The 17,995-nt window shown below is 49.2% G+C and overlaps 7 protein-coding genes and 1 non-coding gene across 8 annotated transcripts; 3 read left to right on the forward strand and 5 right to left on the reverse strand.

Moving 5' to 3' along the window:
- Positions 1 to 2,968: 2,968 nt before the first annotated feature.
- On the reverse strand, positions 2,969 to 4,165 carry LOC120899730 (protein seele). Its single transcript, XM_040305891.1, has one exon. The coding sequence runs from the start codon at positions 3,908 to 3,910 to the stop codon at positions 3,281 to 3,283; it is 630 nt and encodes a 209-aa protein (XP_040161825.1). The 5' UTR covers positions 3,911 to 4,165; the 3' UTR covers positions 2,969 to 3,280.
- A 266-nt stretch (positions 4,166 to 4,431) lies between these two features.
- On the reverse strand, positions 4,432 to 5,984 carry LOC120905141 (zinc finger protein 34-like). The gene is made up of 3 exons (XM_040315941.1): positions 5,962 to 5,984; positions 5,195 to 5,900; positions 4,432 to 5,124 (listed from the first exon to the last, which is right to left on the reverse strand). The coding sequence occupies exons 1-3, from the start codon at positions 5,982 to 5,984 to the stop codon at positions 4,837 to 4,839; spliced, it is 1,017 nt and encodes a 338-aa protein (XP_040171875.1). The 3' UTR covers positions 4,432 to 4,836.
- A 193-nt stretch (positions 5,985 to 6,177) lies between these two features.
- LOC120899729 (26S proteasome non-ATPase regulatory subunit 14) lies at positions 6,178 to 7,779 on the forward strand. The gene is made up of 3 exons (XM_040305889.1): positions 6,178 to 6,586; positions 6,674 to 7,269; positions 7,363 to 7,779. Exons 1-3 carry the CDS (start codon positions 6,409 to 6,411, stop codon positions 7,522 to 7,524), a joined length of 936 nt encoding a protein of 311 aa, XP_040161823.1. The 5' UTR covers positions 6,178 to 6,408; the 3' UTR covers positions 7,525 to 7,779.
- A 152-nt stretch (positions 7,780 to 7,931) lies between these two features.
- On the reverse strand, positions 7,932 to 8,003 carry Trnad-guc. The gene has a single exon. It is a non-coding gene; the product is annotated as a tRNA-Asp (tRNA).
- Positions 8,004 to 8,293: 290 nt separating this feature from the next.
- Positions 8,294 to 9,952, forward strand: LOC120905081 (nucleoporin Nup35). The gene has a single exon (XM_040315766.1). It carries the CDS (start codon positions 8,498 to 8,500, stop codon positions 9,701 to 9,703), a length of 1,206 nt encoding a protein of 401 aa, XP_040171700.1. The 5' UTR covers positions 8,294 to 8,497; the 3' UTR covers positions 9,704 to 9,952.
- On the reverse strand, positions 9,874 to 12,909 carry LOC120905077 (phospholipase A-2-activating protein). Its single transcript, XM_040315760.1, has 3 exons — positions 12,585 to 12,909; positions 10,906 to 12,495; positions 9,874 to 10,831 (listed from the first exon to the last, which is right to left on the reverse strand). The coding sequence occupies exons 1-3, from the start codon at positions 12,719 to 12,721 to the stop codon at positions 10,096 to 10,098; spliced, it is 2,463 nt and encodes an 820-aa protein (XP_040171694.1). The 5' UTR covers positions 12,722 to 12,909; the 3' UTR covers positions 9,874 to 10,095.
- Positions 12,910 to 13,454: 545 nt separating this feature from the next.
- LOC120905080 (UDP-galactose transporter senju) lies at positions 13,455 to 15,565 on the forward strand. The gene is made up of 4 exons (XM_040315765.1): positions 13,455 to 13,811; positions 13,911 to 14,028; positions 14,118 to 14,304; positions 14,381 to 15,565. Exons 1-4 carry the CDS (start codon positions 13,718 to 13,720, stop codon positions 15,209 to 15,211), a joined length of 1,230 nt encoding a protein of 409 aa, XP_040171699.1. The 5' UTR covers positions 13,455 to 13,717; the 3' UTR covers positions 15,212 to 15,565.
- A 573-nt stretch (positions 15,566 to 16,138) lies between these two features.
- LOC120905078 (tubulin beta chain-like) lies at positions 16,139 to 17,815 on the reverse strand. The gene is made up of 2 exons (XM_040315761.1): positions 17,653 to 17,815; positions 16,139 to 17,578 (listed from the first exon to the last, which is right to left on the reverse strand). The coding sequence occupies exon 2, from the start codon at positions 17,568 to 17,570 to the stop codon at positions 16,230 to 16,232; it is 1,341 nt and encodes a 446-aa protein (XP_040171695.1). The 5' UTR covers positions 17,571 to 17,578; positions 17,653 to 17,815; the 3' UTR covers positions 16,139 to 16,229.
- Positions 17,816 to 17,995: the final 180 nt, after the last annotated feature.

Raw genomic sequence — 17,995 nt, forward strand, 5'->3', positions numbered from 1 at the left:
ATGCCGGTACAGCGTGTGCGTCACGGTAGTGCACTATGGTGTTGGTGACTGGTAAAAAATAGGGAATGAATAGGAATAAAAAAGGGGTTTTTAAAGAATGGTATTGAACGTTTTGAGTATTTGTTTAACTTTGATTTTTTTTATTTATTTTGTTTTTATTTTATATTTATTTTTTTTTATAAAAATGCTTTAATGCTTCTATCAAACGGCTGGACATCTATGCTCCGACAGCTCCTCTATGCCCGCAAACGCTGTTTAATGTTCCTCGTCGTCGAACGAACTATGGCTCAGGAGACCCTATCATTTGTGCAGAACAGATCATGTGCAGAGCTTTTAACGTAGTCTACGAGACTTACCATGATATATTATTGAAAATAGCCTAGTGCAGCGGTCGGCAAACTTTACGACCGAAAGAACCAAATTCTACAACAATGTTCGTAGAGTTTTACGTGGAGAGTCAAATTGTTAAACCAAGAGCAAACATGTGTGAAAGTTCTATGAAATATATGAACTGTTAAGAGCTGCCATCTCGATATCAAAGAGCCTCATGCGACTCGCGAACCGCTCTTTGGCGATCGCTGGCCTAGTGCAATAGAAAACTTGCTTTAAATCTTAAATTTAAATCTTCAGATTTGTTTGCATATTAAGAAGACCCTAAATTGCATTTACAAGTGATTTTCAGGGGGTTTTATAATTTTGGCACACTTTCTTGACTTTTTTTAAGTGAACGTTATATGATGGGAATTGCACTCTGCCTTTGTGGACCGCCTCATTTGGAATCCAATAGGAATTTCCAATGTGCCTGTACACGGTGCCGTAGAGTCCAATTGCCTTGACATAAAGTTCCTTTCGCATAAGGAAAGAGTCAAGAAAATTTCACAAAATTATGAGAGCCCATGTCCCAAGTTTCCAAGTCAAAATTATGAGAACGCCTAAACAATTATATATTTTTATATTAAAATGACCATTTAAATAAAAACCTCTCCAGAATGCTGTTAAAAACACATATTAAACATGAAGGTAATTAATCGAAATATTTTCTAAAATTGCCCGTTTAACACATACATTTCAAATTTATATATTTTAAACAAAATGCCTTGTAAAGTATCAAAGTAGATTTCAATTTATGACTGCTCATGTTGGACGCTTGATCCGACGACTGCTGTACCTCAACTGCTCTAAACAGCCAAAGAAAATTGAACTTATTTAGTATTTTTAACGACCCTTAACATGATTGGGATTGGCGTCGGAATGGTAATATTTGGGGAATTCATCATGAACAACAATTGAAGCATATTGTATGAATTGATCCAGTATTTTTCAGTTTAATAATGGTTTCTCAGTTTAACTAGATCCTCCGTTTCTCTGTTCAAATGTTTCCTATCACTAAATATGTAATACTAGATTTCAAAGTTTAAGATCATCAAATGAACAATATTCAATCGCATTTTTAAAACGTAAATAAAAATTACATAAAAAAATAATTTAAAATATTGCTAATAACCTTTGACCTCTCACCTTCAATCCTTTGTCCCTGCCGAGGAGGCTGAAAGTACCTAACACAAGTGTTTGATTCGATTTATCCTACTGTGCAATGTTAGAAGTACAATGGCACATACACAACGCCATGCGGGCAAAGAACGTAACATAATACACCTGCACTATCAACAGCGATAAACGCAACGTGTCGACGTATGTACGTACGTTCCGCACAACGAGCTGTTTACATGGTACAGCACACATATACTACATTGCACGGGAGGCACTGGTAGTGCGTGTATCACAGCTGGGCAAAAGTAGCATGAAACAAAACGACCCCCAAAAGAGTGCACACGACGCACGGTTGCATACGTGGACCTTATTTGAATGAGCTCGGGGCAAACTGTTTATGCACTCTTTAGATGCAATTTGGCAACAAGTTTGAAGATTAAGTTTCATCGTGTCATAATCCATCAACTTTACCTTTTGGGGAAAATAAATCTCCACAAAGTTCCACCATCAAGAGATTGTGCCGAAATGCGATCACCCGCGATTCGCTTGCTCGAGGACACATTTCGCCACGATGGGCTTGGGGTGGTAATTTCATACCTTCACTACCTGGCGTAACCTGGCTGAAGATGATCACAAATGGCTTACCTTCACACCAGTCACTCCAGCACAATCCGACTCGTTAACAATTTCGCAAAACGATTCCCATTCTATTGAGCTTCTTGTCACGCCCTTCCTAAACCATCACCTTGTACTAGAGTCGTGGGTTGCAAAATGCACTCCAGTGGTCTAGGTCTAGTGGCTAACCACTGCTAACCCCATCTGATTAATGATCATTTAATGGCTCTGGTCCATCATGAAGCTATTTTAAAGGAAGCGTTTGCTTCTTTTCAAATCAAGCGCTGGAACTTAACACAAAACTAAATGCTTATTTAGTCGTGTCGGTACATTCACCCTAACAACGTCCCCTTGTTTTAGGTGAGTGAGTTACATTGCCATTTCAGAAGGAATTTCCATACATTTTGGCATGGGAGCACCATTGGCCGGTGGAAAATTCCCAGGACGGATAAACCGTTTTGAATGCAACTTTAACTTACAACCATCACACTCTCTCTCTCTCTCTCGCATACACAATAACCGGTATGCTTATGCAAGAATTATGAGCCAATCCAGTAGTAAAGTCTACAACCAGCTATAACATCAAAATTTATAAAATTATGTAAAATACGATCAACGTACCAACTGATATCTAAATGTGTTGTAAATTGTGCATTTTCCAGCACCCAATATCATTTAAACACAGTTTAACGTTTATCAGAAATTACCACACAATAAACAGTTTGTTCCAGTAGCAAGGAAACCCATTGCTTCTTATCAAATACTCCGTTATCAATCCACAATACCCGGTGCACGGACCGATCGACCTAGATTAGGCTACACAACTTCATAATACAAAACCCCACAAACGCTACACAAAATGTATCATAAACGTACAAAAAGGTTTTATTTTCACTCCTGTTTTCTGCTTCGTTGTCTTTCCCTCGATAGTTTGCTAAATTCTACAATTATAATTCTACATTTCCCGCTGGTTGAAACAAGGCTCCAAGCCAGAGGATTAACAAACAATTCAGAGGTAACGGAACCCTAACTTCCCACCCCCTTTTTGCTTAGCAAGAAGGGTAACGTGTTCACACACACATAGTGGACGCATCAGAATGCTTTCATGGACGTATTACCTGCGATCGTATCCCTCCCTTCGCGATGAGGATCACTAACCCCCTAATCCTCTCGATTACAGCTCATCCCGGCTCTCTTCGCTTTCCTCGTACTCGTACTCCTCGTCGATCGGTTGCTCCTTGCAGTATTTGGCCACCTGCGAGCACAGCCGAATGTCCGTATCCTTCACCACCTCCTCCTGGAACATCCGGATAATGTCCTCGTCGTAGGTTTCCACAATCTCCAGGCACAGGTGCTTGAGCGTCTTGTTCAGATCGCCCTCCTGCACAAAGTTCACGTTCGCCATGTCCGGGTTCATGCCGCCGTCGGTCATCATCTTCATCACCACCGGCCGGCCGGTCTTCTTGTAGCGGGCCTTCGCGTAATCGTCCATCCGGTCGCACACCGTCTCCATCATCTCGGTCAGGTACATCTCCGACTTGGCGTACAGGATCTTTTTCTTCTTTTTCGATTCGCCCGTCGTGTCGAGCCGATAGTCGCCCACCTCGACCTTTTTGTTCGGGTCCACCTTCGACGCGGCCAGCTCCATCTCCGCCATCGACGCTTTGCAGACGAGACATTTCAGCTCCTTGCTTTCGATGGGCCGTGCAATATCGCCCATCTGTCCATTGGTAAGGGACGGTGCCAGCACAATCGTTAGCCCGAGGACGGCGATCAGATAACGGTACGGGACGGTGAAATGCATTTTTGCTTTTCTTGCACGACTGCACTACTGTACTGTACAGAACACAACCTGTGTGGCGTTTATTTGGGTGATGGAACCACGTATTGCTTTAACGAGGTGCTGAAGACTTTTGTGAAAAGAATGTGTGGGAAATTCCGTCCCAGGCGCAGGAATGCTTCGAGATTTATATCAACCGGTTTGTGTTTCTTCCGCTATCACGGACGACCGACATGAAAATAAACACGTTTCTCGTCTCTGATTGGTCGGTTGCGTTTGACAACCCCCATCGGCGCGAGAACATATGGTACACGGAATTGGGGGGATTTTGTTAGGGACATTTTTACATGATTGATGACAAACTTTAAAAAGTAATAAAATTACAAATATCTTCTAACGCTACTTAACTAATTATTTAGTGTTGATAGTAGCGCGGAAACGCCAATGTGGTAAATAAAGCATGAAATAAATGTCATCCATGCTACTGTTGGTGTCGTGCATTTAGAAAGATTGATCAAATCAAACCAGAAATTAGAACAATTCCGTTGAAGGCGTTCAATTAAATTTTATGTAATCTACAAACAAATTCTAGGAATACCTCTCTAAAGAAAAAGCTTTAGCTACAACGAATCAATCGAGCTATATCGTTTCGAATTTACATGAAATTTGCTTTAACAAATAAACCTTGCTTCCTACTGGCTAGTAGATTCATTCATAAGATAGACTTTGCATTGCTTATTTTCCCCTAAATTAATATTGCTAAGATGCTGTGCCTTACCAACAATTTAAATAATACTTAGGCTATAAACTTTACACTCTGGTTCTTCATTTAAATAATCGCCATTATCGATCTGTCTACCAATCAACGTATAATATTAACCATAGAAAATGTCATTCATCCAATGGCCTTAGCAGTAGAGCTTCATTTTCGACAGAATACAAATTAAACCTCAGTGTTCTCCTTTCCGGCTCTTCCGATGCACCGTTCTGTGGCGTTCCAGGTGGTGCATATCGTGGAAGCGTTTCGAGCACACCTCACAGACAATAGTTCCTTCGTCGCGGTGCCGCTTTTCGTGCGCTTTCTTGTTGGAACTGTTGCTGAAGCGCATCTCACAGTACTCGCAAGCGTACGGTTTTTCACCGCAGTGCACTCGCCGGTGTTTGTTGAAGTTTCCTACATGATTGAACAGCTTCGAACATACTTCGCACTGGAATACCTTCTGGTCGTAATGTAGCTTCTGCACAGAAGAAAACTAATGTTACACACACGCTAGGTAAGAGATGTACAGAAATGGGAGCAACACTTACCAAATGAGACAGTAGGTGCGGCTTATTGATGAACTGTTTATCACATTTATCACACTTGTACGGCTTTTCGCCCGTATGTTTCCGCAAGTGGTACGCGAGATTGTTGCTTTGGGCGAACGATTTATCACAGAAGGTGCATTTGTACTTTTTGTCGGTGCTGTGAACTTTCATATGATCCGACATCGATTTTACCTGCTTGCCACAAACGGAGCATTCGGATGGTTTTCTAAAACTGGACATGTTTTGCCAGCTCGTTGCTGCTTTACGCTTCTGTCCCCGCTTTACTGCATTACCGCGGGCAGATGTAACATCATTGCACAAATCTTGATTATCCGAAACCAACCCGTCCACCACGTCTTTTCCCTTATCTAATACATAATCATTACTACTGCTCTGTTCTTTAAACGATGCATCTGCCAAAGGATCAACGGATACGCTGAACGCATCTTCGGGGAAACACTCACCCGGCACCGCAACATATTCCGTCAGGTAGGGCTTAAAAGATGCATCATAATCGTCGATCCGAGTACGACAACATTCGCACACAGGCGTAATGATTCCTTTGCGAGGGTGGACGCGAATATTTGTACTTGCGTAGATTTTGTCCAGCATTGCGGTGTCCGTTTCCGGGCAAAGGATCGATCCCATCGCACCGATTCGTTCTTCACATATGATGCACGGTGCCTTTGGGATTATTTCTGAGGAGCTGGAAGTTAAGGGAAATCATATACCAACACGCATTTCAAATCCAACGCAAGATCACTTACCAAGAATCAGTTAATATGGACATTTTTTAGCATTTAAACACTAAAATAAAGTAAGAAAATAAGCTAACCAACAAGAGAAGACTGCTCTCGCTTTTGTTTACATTTGCCGGAACGATTTTGACATTTCAAACAACAACCGTGCGTTTTCGAGCAGCCGACACGTTGTCGAGCAGTTGACAAGCGCACCAAGCCGTGCAAATTGATGTGTCAGGCCGAAATTGTTACTTGGGCCGCATTTGATCGAGCACCACCACGGCAAAACGGAAAGTCATTGTTGGACAATCTTTGTATGTAGGCAATTTTGGCTGAAATAGCGTTATTTAAACAAGTGAGCTCAGTCGAAGTGCTTCGAAAACATTCCCCCCCGGGAAACGTGTGCACCGCAATCTGCATTAGAAACCAGCGTCAATCCTACCGAACTACCGCCGCTTTTCCCCGAGAATAGAGATGGATCGTTTGCTGCGACTAGGAGGCGGCATGCCCGGAATGAGCCAAGCGCCACCCCCATCGGATGCACCGGTGGTGGACACAGCGGAACAAGTTTACATCTCCTCGCTCGCTCTCTTGAAGATGCTGAAACACGGCCGTGCCGGAGTGCCGATGGAAGTGATGGGCCTGATGTTGGGTAGGTAGCGCGGCGCGTCCGCACAAGAGAGCAAAACACCCGGAGATGGATATGCTTACCCCGTTTCCTTGTTGCCATTCTCGTTAGGTGAATTCGTGGACGACTATACCGTGCAGGTGATTGACGTGTTTGCTATGCCACAAACGGGAACCGGCGTATCCGTCGAAGCGGTCGATCCCGTGTTTCAGGCGAAAATGTTGGACATGCTCAAGCAAACCGGACGGCCGGAAATGGTGGTCGGATGGTACCACTCCCATCCTGGCTTTGGATGCTGGCTGTCGGGCGTAGATATCAACACGCAGCAATCGTTCGAGGCACTGTCGGAACGGGCGGTCGCCGTAGTAGTCGATCCGATCCAGTCGGTCAAGGGCAAGGTCGTGATCGATGCGTTCCGACTGATCAACCACAACACGCTGGTGCTGTGTCAGGAGCCGCGCCAGACGACGTCGAACCTGGGCCATCTGCAGAAACCCTCGGTGCAGGCACTGATCCACGGGCTGAACCGTAACTACTACTCCATCAGTATCAACTACCGCAAGAATGAGCTGGAGCAGAAGATGCTGCTGAACTTGCACAAGAAATCGTGGATGGATGGGCTCACGTTGGCGAACTATGAAGAGCACTGCAGTATCAATGAGAGCACCATCAGTGAGATGTTGGAGCTGGCGAAGAACTATAACAAGGTAAGTGTGAACAGCAATGCAGCAAAAAGACCTATTTAACGACATATTAATATTCTATTAATCGTTTGCTTCATCTCCCACGAACACACACAGGCTTTGGAAGATGAGGAGAAAATGACGCCCGAGCAACTGGCCATCAAGAACGTCGGCAAGCAGGACCCCAAACGGCACCTGGAAGAGAAGGTCGACACACTCATGTCGAACAACATCGTCCAGTGTCTCGGTGCGATGCTGGATACGATCGTGTTTAAATAATCCTGGCATGCAAACGGGAAGTTAGAGAAGCGCGCAGCACTGCTCCTTGTCGAACCGCTTCTCTCCATTCAAGCTTAAGTGAAGCATCCGGCGTGTGTTTACGGTTCGTGTCTCTTATTGTATGATGCGTTTTGCTTCTGTTCTTTTTTTTGTGTGTAAGGAGAAGAGGAAACCATCACTGACATACTTGTGAAACGAAAAAAAGGAATGAAATACATTATTATTTCGGAAAAATATGTCCATATTTGATAGGTAGCCCCAGGAGTAACATCTTGCTTTTTGTCTAAGCATGATGACTGTTATTGTTATTAGATAAATCGGTTCGATGTTAGTCAAAAACAAGAGAACCATAAATGAATGCAACACGATTTCTTCAAATAAAACTGAAACGAAGAAAAAAGATTTTCCTCCCCGACGGGGAATCGAACCCCGGTCTCCCGCGTGACAGGCGGGGATACTGACCACTATACTATCGAGGACATATCTGAAGAGGTGCTTACAGCCATTTATAAACACAGACCGGTGACGTTTGATTAATCGCGCTTTATCTGATCCAACCAACAGCACCAACGTGTTGATTACACATGATAAAACATTTAAAAATAAAAATAAATGAAGTATCTATTGAAATTTAGAAAACTCACCCTAAATTACGATTTTAATACGAATATTCCTACAAAAAACACAACAATTGTTGACGAATTTACCAAAAAAGCGATGGCAAAATACTCCAGCTACGCAGATGGCAACACGGCTGTCAAATATCGGTACAAAATGTCAACCTTTCCTGCGTGTGCGGCTAAAATTAAATTTAACGATGTTCAATCGCGTCAACAAAGGGTAAACAATCAGTGTGTCGTCCCGGCGCGTGTGTAGTGATTGTAGTAGTCAGACCGTCAAACTACAGAGCCAAACTACATCCTTCCGGGTGCTTCCATCCATCCAGTTTTGCTCAACTTCCGCTCCACCAGCCATGGAACCGATGACGCTAGGTAGCCCAAGCGGCAGCTCACTTTCCGGTGCCGCCGGTGCCGGACCGGGCTATCTGCCCTCCTTCCTGATGGGCGATCCGCCTAGCACACCGCGCCCGAACACGCTATCACCCACCCGGGGTCGTTCCTCGTTGGCGTACTCGCACGGGCTGATGAGCTCACCGCCGGACGGGTTACGTTCGCCGACCTTGCAGCAGCAACACCACCACCACCAGCAGCAGCAACAGCAGCAGCATCTGCTGGGCCTTCACCAGCAGCAGCACCAACAGCAGCTGTCCTCCTCGTTCATGCAGCCGCATACACCGCAAGGCCATCACGTTCCCCACTCACAGCGCTACCTCCAGAACCCGCAACCAGCGCAGGCGGCAGCGGCGGCGGCTGCGAACCAGTTCCGCAATGAATCGTTCGATGCCAACTCCAGCATCACCGGGCCACCAACGCAAGGGCTGTTCGACTCGTGGCGCAAGGAGAAGCAGCTGCTGCAGACACCGATGCGCGCTCAGCAGCAGCAATCCGGCCCGGGAAATAATCCGGCCGACCCAACGACGGCAACGATCGGTCCAAGTGGTGCACCCTTCAACGAGTCGTACGCCCAGAACCAGAGCGGATTTAACCTGTCGCGCGTCATGTCCCCAATACCGGTCGATTACAATCAGCGGAACGTGAGCATCACCACCTCACCGACCGGTGGGGCGGCGCCCTTTGGCGGTCAGCAGCAGCAGCAAACGCAGGTGCAGCAGGCCGCCAAATCCTCCAACTGGGTGACGGTGTTTGGCTTTCCGCAGAATGCGGCCTCGAAAATCCTGTCCCACTTCATCGGCATCGGCACGATCGTGGACAAGCAGCCGGCACCGCAGAACGGCAACTGGGTGCATCTGCGCTACAGCTCCCGGCTGGAGTGTGACCGGGCGCTCAACTACAACGGGCGCATCATCAGCGAGGGCCTGATGATCGGCGTTCAGTACTGCAACGATCCGGCCATCCTGGGGAAGGAGAACGAGGGCAACGAGTACAGCGATGCGCAGGGCGTTTCCTCGCCGGACAAGCCGCTGTGGCGGGTGCGCTCCCTGATGAACATGTCGTACTCGGCGATGCAGGACCCGCAGGCCGTCATTTCGGCACCGCCGGTACAGAAGCGTGCCAACGGGATCGTGAACAAGGCGATGGATCTATTTTTCGGGTGGTAAAACGGAGGGGGGGGGGTATCCTGTTTTTTTTCTTTTTGTTTTATAAAGTGGAAGTCATCATCCTTGTTTTTTGTGTAAGTTTCCTTGCCTGATCGAAGGGATTTAAAAACAAAATTTGTACCGCACACACGGGGAAACAATAAGATGGCATGAAATTAAACTAAATAAAATTGTATTTCGTATGTGACATCGGCCCTTGTGCCCGGTCCCGTATCGCGTGGAGAGGGCACCAGGCGCCAGGCTAACTAAGATTGTGTCGATTGTTTTTGTTTATTTCACAAATCTTCTTCTCTCTCTCTCTCTCTATAAAGCATTGAGTGTAAACCAGTCTAGTATGAAGAAGACGACTTCCGCAGTTCAAAGCAGGCCACGAGTTGAACGCTCTCGCCACCTCACACCAACAGCTCGTACAAGTAGCTAGCGCATTCGTTTAGCTTTCCGAAGTTCGGCAGCTCGCTGCTAATGTTGAACAGTATCTTGTCCGTGAGGGCACTGTTCCCCTTGAGCGTGTCGGCGATCGCACCCATGCCCGGGCCCGGCATGCTCAGCAGATTGCCCAGCGCCTGATACCCGCGGTACGTCGCCTCATTGTCCGTCAGCCAGCACAGCAGCTCCGCGATCGTTCCGGCCAGCACCTTGCAAAAATCAACCGAAGACAGTTTGTCCAGCTGCGTCATCGTCAGGTTGAGATAGAAGCTGGCCAGCGCGATCTGCAGGTTCGGGCTGCAGGCGCTGCCGCGCAGCACCGCGAACCGATCGACGATGGCGCGAATGTGCTCCACCACCACGTTGCGGCCGGGCTGGTGGGCCAGCATGTTCGTGAAGCACCGGGCCGACATGAGTTGGTTCGCGGGCAGATGGTTCGTGTGCTGCAGGAACGTACCCATGAAGGAGGCGTCCTCGAACAGCTCCTGGCAGGCGCGCGGTTCGCGCACGATTAGCCGCGTAATGTCCATGATCGGGAACAGCTTCTCCGTCGGCCAGGTTGTGTAGAGGAACTTGAGCGCGGTCAGGCAGGCGGAGTTTTGCTCGCCGCACGTCATTACCTCGCCCGCGTACCGCACAATATCGTTCAGCGTGTCGTCCGACATGCGCAGGCTCTGGTCTTCCAGCTTGCTGTTCAGCTCTCTGCGAAAAAGGGCGAAAGTAAAACGAATTGTTAATCTCACAAACCCTTTCTCTTCCAGTCGTTCTTCACTTACTTCAACTTGACAAGCACTTTCGACAAATCCGCATTCTCCAGCAAAATGTAGTGTCTGTGCGGAAAGTGTGTGTTGCTTTTCTTCACCTCCGTCGATCCCGTCGTGTAGCTCGAACCGCCGGTGAACGGATCCAAGTTGCCACCGCTACCCCCGTTTGCTGCTGCAGCTGCAGCTCCTCCCGCATTCGGTGCCATGGCAACGTTCGGCGTTTGCGTCGTGTAGCTAGACCCGCCCGTAAACGGATCCGTATTGGCTGCGGTAGGCTGAAACTGTCCGCCAGACGAACCGGGCACGTACCGGGAGCCACCCGTAAACGGATCGTAGTAGCTATTGGCAAGCGCACTCTGCACCGGCGCACTGTCCGAGTTTTTCACGATAAAGTTAGCGACCTGATCGAGGTAGGCCTGCGGTAGGTTGTGCTTGTGGATGAACCGCTGCGCCACAAACCACGGATCTTCGCCCCGATTGTACGGCAGCTTCAGGTTGGGCGCATCGTCCGAAAGGTTCACCGAGAAGACGTAATCGTACTCCCGGCCCTCGTACAGCTGCTTGCCCTTATCGCCGTCGCTCGCGCCCATCACGTCACCGACGCAGTCCCACTTCCCGTTCGTCCACTGGTAGCACAGTATCTTCCCGTTCGGGTGGCGCACGATGCGCGTCTGGCCGTCGCGCCCCTCCGACAGCAACGATTCCGGCCCGGGCAGATCGTTCACGTTCATGCCGCCGAGCTGTTTGGCCGATTCAGACTGCCGGACCTCCACCGCCACGCGATACGCAGCCAGCGCCTCCTCCGACGCGGCACGTTCGGCGTTCATCGTAAACACGCGCACGATCGCGTCGCTCGTGCCGGCCACCATGTCGCCGTTCTTTAGTCCCGCCACGGCCCACACGGACTGGGCCGGCATTTGCAGTGCGTCGCCGAGCGCTCCGTCCCGCAGGTGCCACATGCGTATCGTGCTGTCCTCTCCGCCGGTCACGAACACCTCCTCGCCCCACGCGTCCGACCGGCCAATGCTGTAGATGTAGTTGCTGTGCCCGTGGAACTCCTTCACGCACTCGTACGTGTCGCTCCAGTGCCGGACGGTGGCATCGTTCGAGCAGCTGAGAAATCCACCCTTCGGTAACGGGCACAGCCCACGCACGCAGTCCTTGTGGCCCTTCAGCACCGCCAGCTTCTCGCCCCGCTCGTTCCACACGAAGATGTTCTTGTCGGCCGACCCGGAAAGGTACCGCCCGCTGGGCAGGCAGGCAACCGCCCAGACCGCTGCCTCATGCCCGACCAGCGTCAGGTTCGTGTTTGAGCCGGGCGCATTGGTCCAGATTTTGGCCGTCTTGTCCCAGCTGCCGGAGATGAGCGTCGTCGCATTGTGGCCCGCGGCCAGCGCACAAACGGTGGACGTGTGACCCTTCAGCACACCGATCGGTTCCGCGCTGGTAGTTCCGCTACCGAGCCCGCCCGGATACTGAAAGATGCAGATCGTCGCATCGTTGCTGCCCGTACAGACCCATCCGTTCGACTCCACCACCAGCACCGCACCGACGTAGTTGGTGTGACTCGTGAGCGTCTGCACGTCCTCGTACCTATTGTTTCTGCAAGTACGGTGACCAAATGTTACCCAATCAGAAGCTCCTCTACCACCCTTTCCACCCCCGAATCAGTGATGATGGTAATGACTTACCCGACGGCTTGCCAAACTTTGGCCGTTTTGTCGCGCGAACCCGACACAATGAAGCCCGCGCCCTCGGTCACGGCCCGCACGTCCAGCTTGTGGCCGGCCAGCTCGCACGACAGCTTGAAGTCTTCTATCTTTACCATGGTCGGGCGGAGATTCTTCCACTTGACGGCGTCCACGTACAGACAGACAGACAGACGGATTGTTGCAAGATCTTCTCAGTCGCGGTGGTTTGGGTTTGGCGAATCTCTGTTTACCTTTTCCGAGGGACACGCAAACCCGTTTTTCGCCCTCGACACCGACGTAGCAAAACTACCGACTCACTGCCATTGCCGGTATCGTTTGCTCCCTTTGTTTGGCTGTAGCGAGAGGGAGATGGCACACACGCCGTGGAGGCATTGGAGGGAACGAGATGGAGCAGCACAAAGCAATGTCAAACATTGGGCGAATTCACAAACGTCAAACGTGGGTCAGTTTAAACTTTGGGCCGTTATAACTTTTTTTATTATGGTGGGAAAATGTGGGAAAATTTGCTAAATTCCTACACATTTGCAAGTGCAATTTTTTTAAAGGTATAGGTAATTTATCAGTTCAAAAATTAGGTGCAGTGCGCAACCGATAGGCTCCAAATCGTTCCGGAATCGATTTTCTGAATCAAAAAGGGCTCCTCGACTGAAAGTCCATCCAACATATTGAAAAAAACGTTCCTTTACGTGGTCTATTACCAGACCAGCAGGACATGCATTCACCCAACGTAACGTTCAAATGAAATTCGATTTGAAATGGCACAAAATGTCCCAAAATATCGCCCCAAAATTCCATGACAACCGAAACCACAACCGCACCGCCGCCGATGACACAACACACGCACACACACACTGTTTGTTATTGTTGCGAGTCGACTCGATCGTTTGCGTTCCCGTGCGTAGTAGAGAAACGGCACGGCGGTTTTGGTTGTGGTTCTTCGTGCCCCTGGCCATCCGGAAGTGGAGTTTTCGGACTGATGGACTACTAAAATGCCCATCCAACTGTACCGTGCGCCAGCAATCGCGTTCAAACCCGCAACGAACGGACGGCAGTACTGTAGCGTGTACTGAAACACACACACAGGGACTAAAATTCACCAAACGATCAAAACTATGACGAATGCTCGCGTAAACTGCAGCGAGCTGTTCCCCAGCCGGAAGAGTATTTTAATTTTTATTACCTACATGTCACTGTTTGTCAGCCAGGGTAAGATTACGATCGTTCGTGTTTGTGCGTGCCGTGGGGCATGGCCTTTTTATCAATGCTCGTAAACACTGATTGGCTCATTTCGCTTCATTTTCGTAGGCATACTGGTGACCGCTTCACAGCGATCCGATAACTCGTACAGCTACAACACCGTGCTGGTGGTGCTGCTGACGGAAACCCTGAAGCTTGTGATATCGGCCGGGCTGTATTGCAGAGAGTAAGCGTACCAGAAAAAAAACGGAGGGGAGGAAGTGTGTGTGTGCGGCCGGAAGTATGATATCTTTTTTTTTGTTTTCCGTCTTGCAGAAACAGCTTTAAATCGCTTATCGCACGCGTAATTGAAGCGAGCGATGTGCTGCTGCTGTACTTTGTGCCGGCCTTCCTATACTGTCTGTACAACAATTTGGCGTTCGTGAATCTTTCCACCTTCGACCCAACCACCTACTATTTGCTGCTTCAGTTGCGCGTGGTCATAACGGGCATACTGTTCCAGGTAATGGTTGGCCCATGTTGCAATGTTTCCGACAAACACCGCAATTGAATTGCAAATTTCACTTTCCGCTTGTTAGATTATCTTCAAAAAGTATCTCAGCCGGAAGCAATGGTTCTCGCTGCTGCTGCTCACCGTCGGCTGCATGCTGAAGCAGTGGAATTTTTCACTATTTTCCGCCTCCGCGGACTCACCAGAAGCCGTAACTGCGGCGGCGGCGGAAAACGCTGCCGGATCGCTGCCGGAATCGCCGGCCGATGGTACCTTCCGGGGTAAAAACATCTCCGGGTTCGACCTCAGCTACAGTGCGTTGCTTATCCTGGTGCAGACGGTTTGCTCCTGCCTGGCGGGCGTGTACAACGAGTATCTGCTGAAGAAGAAAGGGTCTGACATTAACATCTACGTGCAGAACGTGTTCATGTACCTGGACTCGATCGTTTGCAACCTGCTGATCCTGCTGCTGCAGGGCGAGCTGGTCGGTGCGTTTACGCGGGAGAATTTGCGCGAAATCGCCCGGTTCGAGGTGGTCGTCATCATGCTGAACAATGCCGCGATCGGCATCATCACGAGCTTCTTTCTCAAGTACATGAACTCGATACTGAAAACGTTTGCCAGTGCGCTGGAGCTGATGTTTACGGCGGTGCTGTGCTACCTGCTGTTTGCCATTCCGGTCTATCTCAACACGATACTGGCCATCTTCGTGGTGTCGTACGCGATCTACCTGTACTCGCTAAATCCGGTCGTGAATCTGTCCAACACACCGGGCGCTTCGAAGGCGGCACTCAATCTGTCACAGCGAAACACGGACGACCGGAAGTCGCTATTGCGAACCGGTGGTGCACGTTCGCGGGCCAATGTGAGCGATTCGGAGGACGAGGCCAGCGGTGCACTTCAAATGCAGGAGGTGTGATAGGTTTACAGGGCAGTTGGTTCCTGCAACTTTACAGCGATTATCTTATACAAAGTGACATCGAGGCACCATTACACACCGAAGGATTGTGTGTAGAGTGTGGCAAGTGCTGGGCAATGTAATCTATAAGATGCAGAAACATATTTATTTCCATTATTTAGCATTAGGCTTTACACAACACAGGATTGGAAATGTTTATTACGAAATGTACCACGATGCAAAGCATACACACATGGCGAAAAGTTATTACTTCAAAATACTTTGTTAACAACAACGAGATACGGTTCCCGCACCAGCCGTGATATATATAGTGGAAAATAAATAGTATGACACACAAAACAGTTAATCCTTATACATGAATAGTGGTTGGAGCTCTGACCAACCCGATTCCGTGTTCAGAAACAATTCTGGAGTCGATTTCGATTCCGGAGCTGACTCCTGAGCCGATTCCGGAGTTGACTTCCGGAGCCAATTCTAGAACCATTTCCGGAGCCGATTCGAGAGCTAATTCCGGAACCATTACCGGAGTCGATTCCGGAGTTGACTCAGAATCAGAACCAGAGGAGTTCAGAATCAGTTTCAGGAATTAGAATCGACTCCGTAACGGGCATTGACCTGGGAATCGCAATTTGTTCCGGTAACAGAATCAGAAATGACTCCAGAATTGGAATTAGCTCCAGGATGAGGATCAATTCTTGAATTAAAATACGAAGTTTCAGAAGCGAAATCACTCTGGGAATCTCCATGAGAATTCTGATCCCGGAATCAATTCCGGAACCATTTCCAGAGCCGATTCCGGAAAATAATACTGAACCTACTATCCGGAATCGATTCCAGAAAACTTCGGAGCTACTTCCCATCACTGCACTAATCCTTACACATGAGTACGAAGCAAAAACTGAGAAATGGCAACAAAAACGAAGCGAATAGAGTTGAAAAAAACATTTTTATTGACCCCAACACCGCTGCTTAGCAGAAATTTTACACATAATTTAGGGTGTTCAATTTAGCTTTAGTTTCAGTCTTCGCCACCTTCCTCCTCCTCGTCCATTTCGCCTTCATCGTCGGCGGTCGCCTCCTGGTACTGCTGATACTCGGACACGAGATCGTTCATGTTGCTCTCCGCCTCGGTGAACTCCATCTCGTCCATCCCCTCGCCGGTGTACCAGTGCAGGAACGCTTTGCGCCGAAACATGGCCGTAAACTGTTCGGCAATTCGCTTGAAAATCTCCTGAATCGCCGTCGAGTTGCCGACGAACGTGGACGACATCTTCAGCCCGCGCGGCGGTATATCGCACACCGCCGTCTTCACGTTGTTCGGGATCCACTCGACAAAGTAGCTGCTGTTCTTCGTCTGCACGTTCATCATCTGCTCGTCCACCTCCTTCATCGACATGCGACCGCGGAAGATGGCGGCCACCGTCAGGTAGCGGCCGTGGCGCGGATCGCACGCGGCCATCATGTTTTTCGCATCAAACATCTGCTGCGTCAGCTCCGGCACGGTGAGCGCACGGTACTGTTGGGCGCCGCGGGACGTGAGCGGCGCAAAGCCGGTCATGAAAAAATGAAGCCGCGGAAACGGCACCATGTTGACTGCCAGCTTGCGCAGATCTGCATTCAGCTGGCCGGGGAACCGAAGGCACGTCGTCACGCCGGACATGGCGGCCGACACCAGATGGTTCAGGTCGCTGTACGTCGGCGTGGTGAGCTTCAGCGTGCGGAAGCAGATGTCGTACAGCGCCTCGTTGTCGATGCAGTACGTTTCGTCCGTGTTTTCGATCAGCTGGTGCACGCTCAGGGTGGCATTGTACGGTTCCACCACCGTATCGGACACTTTGGGCGAGGGCACGATCGAGAACGTGTTCATGATGCGGTCCGGGTACTCTTCGCGAATTTTCGAAATCAGCAGCGTCCCCATGCCGGATCCGGTCCCGCCGCCGAGCGAGTGCGTGAGCTGAAAACCCTGCAGACAGTCGCACCCTTCCGCCTCCTTGCGCACGATATCCAGCACCGAGTCGACCAGCTCCGCCCCCTCCGTGTAGTGCCCTTTGGCCCAGTTGTTGCCCGCCCCGGACTGGCCGAACGCGAAGTTGTCCGGCCGGAACAGCTGACCGTACGGGCCGGAGCGGACCGAGTCCATCGTGCCCGGCTCCAGGTCGACCAGAATGGCGCGTGGTACATATTTACCACCGGATGCCTCGTTGTAGTACACGTTGATTCTTTCCAATTGCAGATCACCGCAATCGCCTTGGAAAGCGCCGGTCGCATCGATTCCATGCTCGTTGGAAATTACCTCCCAGAACTTAGCGCCTATTTGGTTGCCGCACTGGCCAGTTTGCAAATGCACTATTTCACGCATTTTCGAAACTGTGAAAGCCGTCTGATATTTAGCGGATTTTGGAACGCACGAGTGTTGCTCTCTAAGCGCTGGGAATACTTACGGAAGGACCTCTATCGGCCGAATACGCGCGATTCCTACGGGCTACACAAATTTCTAGTTTTAAACCGTTTTTTTCTTTTGTCCCTATGGAACAACTTTGTGAATGGACTAACTACACAGTTTCTATCAATCTGTCGACCAACGTCTCTGAAGGTTCTGCACGAAATGATCCGGCACGTACGGCTCATATGACTACTATGATCATCTTTTGCTGGTTCGGCCGATTGCGATGCCTCAAATAAATTCGTATGTCTTCTTGGATGAGATGATGCATCCACTTTCCTCCATATTATGTAGCATAAGTACTTACAATTACTATGTGTGTAAAGTTGTTAAATTCGTAA

This window comes from Anopheles arabiensis, chromosome 3 (assembly GCF_016920715.1).
Source record: "Anopheles arabiensis isolate DONGOLA chromosome 3, AaraD3, whole genome shotgun sequence".
Lineage (NCBI taxonomy): Eukaryota > Metazoa > Arthropoda > Insecta > Diptera > Culicidae > Anopheles > Anopheles arabiensis.

Excerpts from the sequence above, each read along its gene's own strand:
- LOC120899730 (XM_040305891.1), bottom strand. The coding sequence starts at position 3,910 with ATGCATTTCACCGTCCCGTACCGTTATCTGATCGCCGTCCTCGGGCTA.
- LOC120905141 (XM_040315941.1), bottom strand. The coding sequence starts at position 5,984 with ATGTCCATATTAACTGATTCTTG. Across the intron at positions 5,901-5,961 it reads TCCATATTAACTGATTCTTG|CTCCTCAGAAATAATCCCAA; the intron begins GTAAGTGATCTT and ends CTTAACTTCCAG. Across the intron at positions 5,125-5,194 it reads CGCACCTACTGTCTCATTTG|AAGCTACATTACGACCAGAA; the intron begins GTAAGTGTTGCT and ends TCTTCTGTGCAG.
- LOC120899729 (XM_040305889.1), top strand. The coding sequence starts at position 6,409 with ATGGATCGTTTGCTGCGACTAGGAGGCGGCATGCCCGGAATGAGCCAA. Across the intron at positions 6,587-6,673 it reads AGTGATGGGCCTGATGTTGG|GTGAATTCGTGGACGACTAT; the intron begins GTAGGTAGCGCG and ends CATTCTCGTTAG. Across the intron at positions 7,270-7,362 it reads TGGCGAAGAACTATAACAAG|GCTTTGGAAGATGAGGAGAA; the intron begins GTAAGTGTGAAC and ends GAACACACACAG.
- LOC120905081 (XM_040315766.1), top strand. The coding sequence starts at position 8,498 with ATGGAACCGATGACGCTAGGTAGCCCAAGCGGCAGCTCACTTTCCGGT.
- LOC120905077 (XM_040315760.1), bottom strand. The coding sequence starts at position 12,721 with ATGGTAAAGATAGAAGACTTCAAGCTGTCGTGCGAGCTGGCCGGCCAC. Across the intron at positions 12,496-12,584 it reads AAAGTTTGGCAAGCCGTCGG|AAACAATAGGTACGAGGACG; the intron begins GTAAGTCATTAC and ends CCGTACTTGCAG. Across the intron at positions 10,832-10,905 it reads AAAGTGCTTGTCAAGTTGAA|AGAGCTGAACAGCAAGCTGG; the intron begins GTAAGTGAAGAA and ends CCTTTTTCGCAG.
- LOC120905080 (XM_040315765.1), top strand. The coding sequence starts at position 13,718 with ATGACGAATGCTCGCGTAAACTGCAGCGAGCTGTTCCCCAGCCGGAAG. Across the intron at positions 13,812-13,910 it reads GTCACTGTTTGTCAGCCAGG|GCATACTGGTGACCGCTTCA; the intron begins GTAAGATTACGA and ends TCATTTTCGTAG. Across the intron at positions 14,029-14,117 it reads GCCGGGCTGTATTGCAGAGA|AAACAGCTTTAAATCGCTTA; the intron begins GTAAGCGTACCA and ends TCCGTCTTGCAG.
- LOC120905078 (XM_040315761.1), bottom strand. The coding sequence starts at position 17,570 with ATGCGTGAAATAGTGCATTTGCAAACTGGCCAGTGCGGCAACCAAATA.